Source organism: Ammodytes marinus (genome assembly GCF_949987685.1).
Source record: "Ammodytes marinus genome assembly, chromosome: 12".
Lineage (NCBI taxonomy): Eukaryota > Metazoa > Chordata > Actinopteri > Uranoscopiformes > Ammodytidae > Ammodytes > Ammodytes marinus.
The window spans coordinates 31,311,199-31,321,011 of record NC_137216.1 but is presented as its reverse complement, the minus strand read 5'-3'; the positions used below and the strand labels follow the sequence as shown (position 1 = coordinate 31,321,011).

At 42.5% G+C, this 9,813-nt stretch overlaps 2 protein-coding genes across 2 annotated transcripts; one reads left to right on the top strand and one right to left on the bottom strand.

Moving 5' to 3' along the window:
• Positions 1-1,538: 1,538 nt before the first annotated feature.
• On the top strand, positions 1,539-2,459 carry LOC307258879 (olfactory receptor 11A1-like; the record flags this gene model as incomplete). Its single annotated transcript, XM_080038545.1, has 1 exon — positions 1,539-2,459. One exon carries the CDS (start codon positions 1,539-1,541, stop codon positions 2,457-2,459), a length of 921 nt encoding a protein of 306 aa, XP_079894671.1.
• Positions 2,460-5,551: 3,092 nt separating this feature from the next.
• LOC307258508 (gamma-crystallin M3-like) lies at positions 5,552-6,295 on the bottom strand (the record flags this gene model as incomplete). The annotated part of the gene is made up of 3 exons (XM_080038066.1): positions 5,552-5,827; positions 5,914-6,156; positions 6,263-6,295. The coding sequence occupies 3 exons, from the start codon at positions 6,293-6,295 to the stop codon at positions 5,552-5,554; spliced, it is 552 nt and encodes a 183-aa protein (XP_079894192.1).
• Between the last annotated feature and the right edge of the window lie 3,518 nt (positions 6,296-9,813).

The following is a 9,813-nucleotide window of genomic DNA, read 5'->3' as shown; positions in this document are numbered from 1 at the left end:
AGTGGAGGCGCTGCGGTGAGGGAAACCAGTAGATCCAAATGCTGACCCATCTGAGTGACACGGGTAGCGAGCTTTTCGAAAGCCTCCATAGCGTCCCGGAGGGCTTGGCTGTGCTCCGCCACCCGGGTGCCCTGAGCGGCGAGAGCTCCACGAATCTTGCCTAAGTCCGCTGGGTCCATCTTGGCCAGAGCGTTCTGTTATGGTTTGGTACTGGACCCAAGAGCAGACAGAGGCAGTTGTAGGATAAAAATAAAAAAGGTTTATTTAACAAGTTGGGGAAGCAGGTGGTGAGTGGGGAAGCCGGGGTGGAGAAGCAGGTGGGTATGCTGGAGAGCGAGGTCCGGGTAACTGCAAGCAGAGGAAACATAAGTAAGAATGAGCACAAAGCACAACAGGAGACGAGAGAGAGAGAGAGAGAGCGAGGTAGACAATTTCACTAGTGCCAGGTACGTATAATTACCACTGATAGCAAGGAACGCTCTGGCACCGACTGCAGGGAAACCAGGAGTAGATAAAGGTGTGTTGATTGCAGATGCAGACCAGGTGTGGAACGGAGACGGACAGGGGGCGTGGCAGTAGGAGGAGGAGGAACACACACAGCAGCCAGCTGTGATCACCACACCCCAGACAAATGTGCAACATCAAAACTCTATTCCTGAGATCCTCTGAGTTTTTTTCCCCTTTGAACATGTCTGACCTGTATGGGTTCAGTTTGGTGGGCCTAAACTGACCTGGTTTTATCTTTGTTTTATCTAGTGCCACCCAATTTCTTCCCTAAAGATCTCTCATTACATTGGTCTATTTCATCACTCGATTTGGCCCACCTGATTGTGTTCACCTTGCTCGATTTAAGCAATGCAGCTCAGGGTTCACAAACTTTTGCACATACAACATTTGTTAAATAATTTGTTTTATCTGTTTAATTAAAAACCATCTCCACTGATAGGGTTAATTAAAAATTTTGAATTGATAAACAAACATCTGTTATTTCATATAAAAAATACTGGTATTGATAAAAATGAATTGATAATGGTTAAAATAAATAAAATTCCAAAAGGCTCAAGGGGTTCACAAACTTTCACACTACACTGTATTCTAGTCTAACGTTTGGTTCCAGGTTTCTCAAAAAAAAAATTGATTTATGATGATATAATTATTCAATACTAAGAATTACATGTAGAGACAATATGTGTTGTAAACTAACTGCAGGCTCTGTGAATGTAAACAAACCCCCCTCCTCTGAAACTGCATAGTGCAACTTTAACTGGGCATTGCAAAACATGACATCAGACAATAACACCATTAAGTTTAAGGCCTCTAGAGTTCCATGAAAACTTAATGAGATCCATGGAGGTTGAAATATTCTGATAAAAACAACCCGCAGACTCAAACCGTTCACTTTCTGTGTTATCATGTGTTGATACGTGCTCGTAACTTTCACATACTGAGCAGTGAGAGATACATGGTTTGTATGCTATGTTAATGTGAATGTGGATTTCAAAATAAGACTTAAAACAATTTCTCCTAGGACAGCCTTCATGGATGATAAAGTCAATGTAACATTTATTCTTATCGATGGCTATGTGGAACTGCACAAATACCGATACCTTTATTTTGTGATAATGTTAACAGTGTATATTCTGATAATATGCAGCAATTCTACTATTGTGTATCTGATCTGGAATCACCAAAACCTCCACGAACCGATGTACATTTTCATTGCTGCCTTGCTCATCAACTCTGTTCTTTTCAGCACCGCTACCTACCCCAAACTTTTAATCGATTTTTTATCCGAACGACAAATAATCTCATATTCAGCTTGCCTCTTTCAGGTCTTTGCATACTATTCTCTTACTGCTTCAGAGTTTTTACTACTGGCGGCTATGTCTTATGACCGCTATGTGTCTATATGCAAACCTCTGCAATATCAAACCATCATGACAAAGACTAATGTGAATGTTTCACTGGTTGTAGCTTGGCTTGTGCCCACCTGTCAAGTTGCTGTGTCAGCTATTTTGAGCGCTAAGAGAAAACTCTGTGCTTTTACTTTGAAGGGGATCATATGTAACAGTACATTTCAGACACTGCACTGTGTGAGGTCTACAGTGCTGAATGTGTATGGTTTGGTTCAATTAGTAAATGTTATAATTTTCCCTACGATTTTCATACTATTCACATACACAAGGATATTTATTATTGTATATAGAAGTAGTAGAGAAGTGAGGAGAAAAGCAACCCAGACATGTTTACCACATCTGATAGTTTTAATCAACTTCTCTTGTTTGACTGTATACGATGTGCTTTTACTGCGAATGGGGACAGAGTTTCCTAAAATTGTTCGTTTCATAATGACTTTACAATTGCTAATGTATCATCCTCTATTTAACCCGATCATATATGGGCTGAAAATGAAAGAAATCTACAAACACCTCAAGGGTTTGTTTTGTAAAATGCCCTAATGTATTTACACTCATAATTGTTGGATTATTTTTTGTATTATTTGTTTAGAATTTGTGTGAAAAGGTGCACTATGCCGTTTCAGAGGAGGGGTTTGTTTACATTCACAGAGCCTGCAGTTAGTTTACAAAACATATTTTCTCTACATATAATTCTTAGTATTGAATAATTCTATCATCAAAACTAAATTATTTTGAGGAACCTGGAACCAAAAGAAGGACTAGAATATGTTTGTAAACCAAACTGTTGGCCCTGCTGCTGTAAACAACAACAGTGAATAGCAACTTTTCAGGAAGCTTTCCTACTTCAGTGTTCCAGGGATCACATTTTCCTGCGAGGAAAGTTTGTTTATTCAGTTATGAGAATATACCTTAGAAAGTGTTCACTTCTCTGACACAACCAAAAGTTACATAGTGCACATTTAAGAGTTTGTTTTGCCCTAATGTAGTAACACTGATAACTGTTGAATAGAGAAAAAACATCTTCACAATTTGTGTTTTAATAACATGGAACGAGCTGCCAGAGTATGTGCTGAGGCCGCCTTTAGTAAACTCCTTCTAGAATAAGTTGGATACATTTTGTTTGTCAAAGGAAGTCATGTACTTGGTTTTATGAATACAGATTCCCCAATCATTTTTTTATATTATTTTTTTTACTAGGCAGATTTGGAGAGTTGAAATGGGGCAAACAGGGGAAGACATGCAGAGAACTGACCTGAGTCGGACTCGAACACCTGCTCTAACCACTATGCCACATGCGCCCCCCTAGTTTCCCCAATACTTTTAAATTAGCCTGACACTATAGAAGAGTAATTAAGTTAAATAGACTATATAGAAAATAACTATATTGTCAGTTAGGTCATTTTCACTGCAGCTATTCCACATCAATGTCTTGACTCTAAATGTTTAATGTCTAATCTTGAATCTTGATGTATTTTCTTTGTTTTTACTATCTCTAAATGCAATTTCTAATGTCTAATCTTGATGTATTTTATGCCCCTGTAAAGCACTTTGAATGGTCTGAATGGTCTGAATTGTGCTATAGAAATAAACCTGCCTTGCCTTACAACTAAAGAGCTGCTTTGTACATGAAATTCTTTTCATGTATAACTCCTATTAACAACTCAAGAGTTTCTTCTCTTAAACCAAAGTTATGAGAAGTTTTAAAAGTTATTTGAAGTTTAAAGATTTCAAAAATACTTATTGTCATATTTTCTGTAAAACAGGTAATTGTACAATGACTATTTGTTGTGAGCGATGCCACCGGCTCACAGATGATGAGTATTGAAGTTGTTGAGTTTTGTGTCCCTGGTGTTTTTTCATGCCACAGGAATAAAAGAAGGCATACAGTTTAGGCGGAACTTGTGAAAAAACGTGTTATAATTCTGGTTTAAAGAAGTCATGTGACCTCTGTGTTTGTCAGACAGACCCAGTACTGGCCTTAAATGAAAGCCGAAAAGGCCCCCTTTCCAGTGATTCTAAGCACCATATTATAAAATATCAAAAATATCCCTACCTTGAGCCTAAACCAGATATTCACCGGATTCCAAAAACGCAATTTATCTTCGGGGGTTGGTAACTTCATGCGCTGAAAAAAGTGATTTTGCCTTTAAGCCACAAGTGGTTGATTTCAACCTATTGACGAGGAAATCTATTTACATTGAACATTTGAACAAGGGGAAAAACATTGCTGAGTGCATAATACCCCTTGAAAGGGCTCTTTGATATGTCATATTAAGAGGATATTGTGGAACATAGGACCCTGGGAACATGGAAACAAAATAGCAAATTCACAATGCTTCATCATTGTAGTTAGGGACAAAACATCCTTTGATCCATCTTCATCCGTAATACGGTTTGGGTCGTGGGGCCAGCAGCCCCTGCAGGGGACCCCAGACTTCCCTTTCCCGGGCCACATTAACGAGTTCTGACTTTGGGATCCAGAGGTGTTCCCACGCCAGTTTGGAAATAATCTGTCAACCTAGTCTTTGGTCATCCTCGAGGCCTCCTCCCAGCTGGTCGTATCTTGAGCACTTACCAAACCCATTTTCCTAACAGATGACTGCACTTACCCTATCTCTAAGGGAGACACCGGTCACCCTCCTGAGAAAACCCATTTCAGCCACTTGTACCTGCAATCTACTTCTTTTGGTCATGACCCAGACGTCATGACCGTAGGTGAGAGTAGGAGCAAAGATTGACCGGTAGATCAAAAGGTTCACCTCCTGACACAGATCCCTTTTCATCACAACAGTGCGGTAAAGCGAATGCAATACAGCCCCCGCTGCTCCGATTCTCCGGCGAAACTAGGGGTCCGTTGTCCTCTTACTGGTTTTGTCTAAGGGCGTATTCAAACCTGCCGTGTTTAAATCGGTTGAATAGAACTCAGATGCACTTCCGTCTTCGGTGCGCATCTTTCAGGCAGTTGTGAATACAACAATCGCACTCGGGGTTGGACCAAACAAGCGCTCCGAGACCCAGCTGAAGAGGTGCACTTTCAAACGAACAACACACAACTTATTGTCTCAATAAGGAAGTCTTGTCTACAACACTACTACATAGTAACTATTAGGTTGCCCTTATTGTTCCCAGAGCACTAAACATAATTTCAAGCTCATTAATCTGCGTGACATCGGGAGTGTTGGCCTCTTAAAATTAACAAATCGCGAGCACAATTGCAACAATATTGCATGTCTAAATTCAAATGTTGCTAGGTACAATAAATGACAGACTTTAGCTTTAACATTGGCTGGCTTATAAGCTAGCTCATTGACCATTTAGTAGCCAGAGACCATGATACGCCTCATGCTTATTCACTTCATGCCACTTACAGCTCCTGTGTTCTTCATGTACCTTATGCTGCCTCTCTTCAGCTGTTCTAAGTGTGTTGTGTCTCTAATGCCTCTTTCTATCTTTAAACAGAACAGTTATTCGAGTGAGAAGAAACTGGTTTCTTTCATTGCTAGCATGCTTGGTTTGGACACCTCCTATTGTTCATTCAATGGATTTCCTAAAATCAAATGTTTTTGAAAAAGGAAAAGAACAGAAACAAAGCCGCAGGTTCACATTTTTTTTTTATTTCAAAACGAAAACATCTAGCACATGTCCATAATACGCCTCATGCTCATGAACCTAGTGCCGCTCATGCCCATGTCCCTGAAGCTCCTGTACTCTCCGGGCCTCATGTACATCATCCTGCCTCTGAAGTGGGGCTGCTCGTACATCAGCCAGTGGCCGTCCATCACGTTGCAAGACTGGCAGTCGGACATACTGTAACGGTCCTGGATGTTGTCACAATCCTCCATCATCTCGTTCATCTGACCACCGAAGTTCTCCCTCTCGTAGATCTTCATCCTAAACTGGCCCCTGTGCTGTTTTTGGGAGAATAGATAATGTTAATATCAAGTGTTGTGGTAGTAGAACCAGAGTAGGATGGAAGCTGCTTCTTTAAACCTACCATGGGAATCATACGGCAAGACCTGATGGTCTCCCTCATTCCCATCATGCTCATGTAGTCGGCATACTCGCCCCTCCTCATGAAGTACTGGTTTCCCATGTAGTTGGGACGCTCGTAAACCATGAAGCAGCCGCTCTCGACCCTGCAGGACTGGCACCTGCTCAGGTAGGAGGACATGTCAGAGCAGTCGCTCATGCACTCATAGGAGCGGCCCTGGAAGTTCCTCTCCTCGTAGAAGGTAATCTGAAAGAAGTTTTGTGGAGGAAACAAACAAGTAGTAAGCTGAATATGATTATCTCATTTTGTAAGCAGAAATGAATGCTGATCATTAAAAGGATTTTTAAAGTACCTTGCCCCTCATGTTCATGCCGGTGTTGCTCATGTTGGCTGGAGGTGAGTTGCTGTTGCTGTTGCTACTGAACTGCCTTCCAACCGGTTTGACCCTTACCTTTTATACCTCACCAAACGTAAAGAATCGGCGGCCCCCCTTAGAGAACCCTTTACTCAGCAACTTGCTATTGAAGCCCATAGAATGCCTATGTTATGTCCGTTTTTTCCAGGGAGAGGTTACCTCTCTTTTCCTTAGAAAGGCCTTTTCTCTCACAACATAAAGCATTCAAAACAGTGCTTGTAACATGTGAATAGGTTTGACCATGTGACTTATACAACTTGTATGACCTACATGGTGCCTTTCTTTTCTGTATTTAGTATTTAGTTATTAAATTTGGGCTTTGGTGTAATAAAAATAATTTTATTAAATTTGTATTAATCTCGAACAAACAACATTATTTAAAAGGAAATAAAACAATCTGATAAAAACAAAGTTTAAACACAAACAGATAAAGCAATCTCAAAGGAGAAAAACAGATTCACATAATTCTTATACATTCCTTCCCGCACTTTACAGCCTTACATTATTACAGAATAAGCATTTATAAATGCAGGTCATACAACAACATCAATATGACAACATACAACAATACACTTTGCCTGCACTAAAATTAAATATTTTCAGGTGTTTTCCTTAAAGAGGACCTATTATACTACTTTTCTGGTCTTAATTTCTTGTTTTACACTGCTATAGAGCAACCTGACACGAATCACATCACAAAAAACTATGTAGATTTTCGGGAAGCTCTTTCTCTTATTTTGGCGATCCAGCACATCCTGTCAACACTTGAGTGTGTGTGCTTCGGCAATCTCCGCTCCCTCCGCCTGTGCATCGGCCATCTCCGCTACCCTCCCCCCCCCTCTTGCAAACCCCACTCCGTTGTGATTGGTTACCTTCCTTCCGGAACACTTTCAGTGGCGGGAAGCGCGAGCATGGACCTATAAAGGCGCGAGGCAGACGCGAACAGGGAAGTGACAGCATTACCATACATGGAAACATCCGCGTGGTCACGTCACAAATTTTTATGCGACGTCACGAATTATGAAAGGGTAGACCGCTTTGAAGACGTGACTTCTCGACTGGCTAGAATAGTGTTTAGTGCTCTGCACAGACACCCCAGACGGTCAGCAGGGAATACATCGAAATGCATGTAAGTCATTATTTGATAATTTAGTATGGTTAAGCATGACTATGAATCATCATAACAACGTTTATAGGTCATAAAAGTCAAAAAGCATCATAGGTCCTCTTTAATGTATAGGGAAATTACTGTTTTCTTGAATCTTTGTTTGAACTGTAAAATATTATGTCTTCGTTTGATTTCATTGTTAAATCCATTCCACAAGGTCGGCCCACACACTGAAATGCACATGCTTTCAAGCATGGTTCGTAAGAGGTTGTTTTAACGTAAATTAGCCTTATGGATGATATCCCCCTCTATATCCTTACACATTTTCTTAATTTATCTGTTAAATTATTTTCTTTTACTTTGAATATAAACTGTGCAGTTTTAAATTTAACAATGTCAGATTTCAATGACTGTGATTTCAAAAATATGATAGGTGTGCTCATGATAATCCCCATGATTTATCATTCTAATTGCTCTTTTTTGCAGTGTTCAAATATTTGTTAAGGTTCTCTTGTTAGTGTTTCCCAAACTTCCACACAATAGAAATAGGTATGGTGAAATACTGTAAGTGTTCATTACAGAGTATGTAGTGTGTTCTGGTTCGAGATGTATCTAGTTTTGCTCAATATGCCCTGGCCATTGGGAGGAGGGGGGGGGGGGGGGGTGGGATGGTTTAGGATGGATAGACGGCCGACCAGTAACCAGTAACCGGTTCGATTCCCGGCACTGGACTTGTGTGTCTTACCATGTGTGAATCTGCATGTGTTAATTGACAATAAAGACTTAACTAAACTTATACAGATGTTTGTTGTGGGGCTTCCAGCACAGCTTGTGGTCAATTCCAAAAAACATGGATTTCATACACTCTTTCAATTATTTCATCATCAATGACTATTATACCATCTGTGTGTTTATTGTGTGATTACCAAATAACATCAATTGAGTTTTGATCTAGTTTAAAGATAACTTATTTGAATCAAACCAAAGTTTCAACTTTTTAATTTCTTTTGTGACTATTTTAAAGATGTGCTGTCATCCCGCAACAACCACACAATTTGTAATTTCCCCCCTGGCTCATGGACTATAGGGGGTTCTTCTTCCCCAGAAGATTTTTTTGTGTTTTTAACATGTCATCTCAAAACTACAAAAAACGGCAAGAAACAGAGCGAGGTAAAAGAATCAACTGGAGCCAGTCACGCATAGTTACCACTGTAGTGCATGGATCTGGCAACGACAGCAGGGAAGCCAGAGGTGAAGTAGGTGGTTGATTGCTGATGCAGACCAGGTGAGCGGTGACAGAGGGGGAGTGGCAGGCAAAGGAGGGGGAACACACAGCAACCAGCTGATCACGACAGGACCCCCCCCCCCCTCAATGGACGCCTCTTGGCGGCCTAGGCTTATCTGGATGGGCCCGGTCTCCTTGACCACCTGGGGAAGAGGCTCTGGCTCAGAGAGGGGAACGTTGAGCTGAGGCTCAGGGTCAGTCACTGGAAACGAAGGCTCGGAATCCCCGACAGGAAACTGGGGAAGAGGCTCTTGGTCCTTGACCACATGGGGATGAGGCACAGGGTGCTTGAAGGGCACATGGGGATGGACTGTGTGGCCATTAGAGGGGGGAAGACCAGTCACAAAATCAAGGCCAATGTGAGACCAGGGCCGACTGGGAACAGGAAGAGGGCGTAGCAGGCCAGCAGGGGGTTGATGGGAGGACTTGGCCCGAGCACAAACCGTGCAGGCCAGCACGAATGCCCGGGTGTCAGCGGCCATCGCTGGCCACCAAAAGTGCCTCTTCAGGAGTGACAGGGTGCGACCCACGCCAGGGTGACCGGCAAAGCGCGATGTGTGGCCCCACACCAGAACTTGAGAGCGCACTGAACTGGGGACAAAGAGGCGGTTAGGAGGACCGTTGCCCGGTTCCGGTTCGGTGAGGGACTCTATCTCCCAGGTAACAGCAGCCACCTTGAGGCAGGAAGGAGAGAGGATAGTGTCAGGGGGGGCCGGTGTGTTCACAGTGCCAAACTGACGAGAGAGGGCGTCAGGCTTGACGTTACGGGACCCGGGCCGGTAGGTGAGGGTGAAATTGAACCGCCCAAAAAACAGGGACCACCGGGCTTAGCGGGAATCTAAGCGCTTAGCTGTCTGGATGTAAGACAAATTCTTGTGGTCGGTCCAAACCACGAATGGCTGCTCTGCCCCTACAAGCCAGTGCCGCCATTCCTCCAACGCCAGTTTCACAGCCAGCAGTTCTCTGTTACCCACATCATAGTTACGCTCAGCAGGAACCAGCCGGCGAGAGAAAAAGGTGCAGGTTTGAATCTTCTCATCAGAAGCTGAGCGCTGGGACAGGACCGCCTCCACCCCAGTGTCAGATGCATCAACC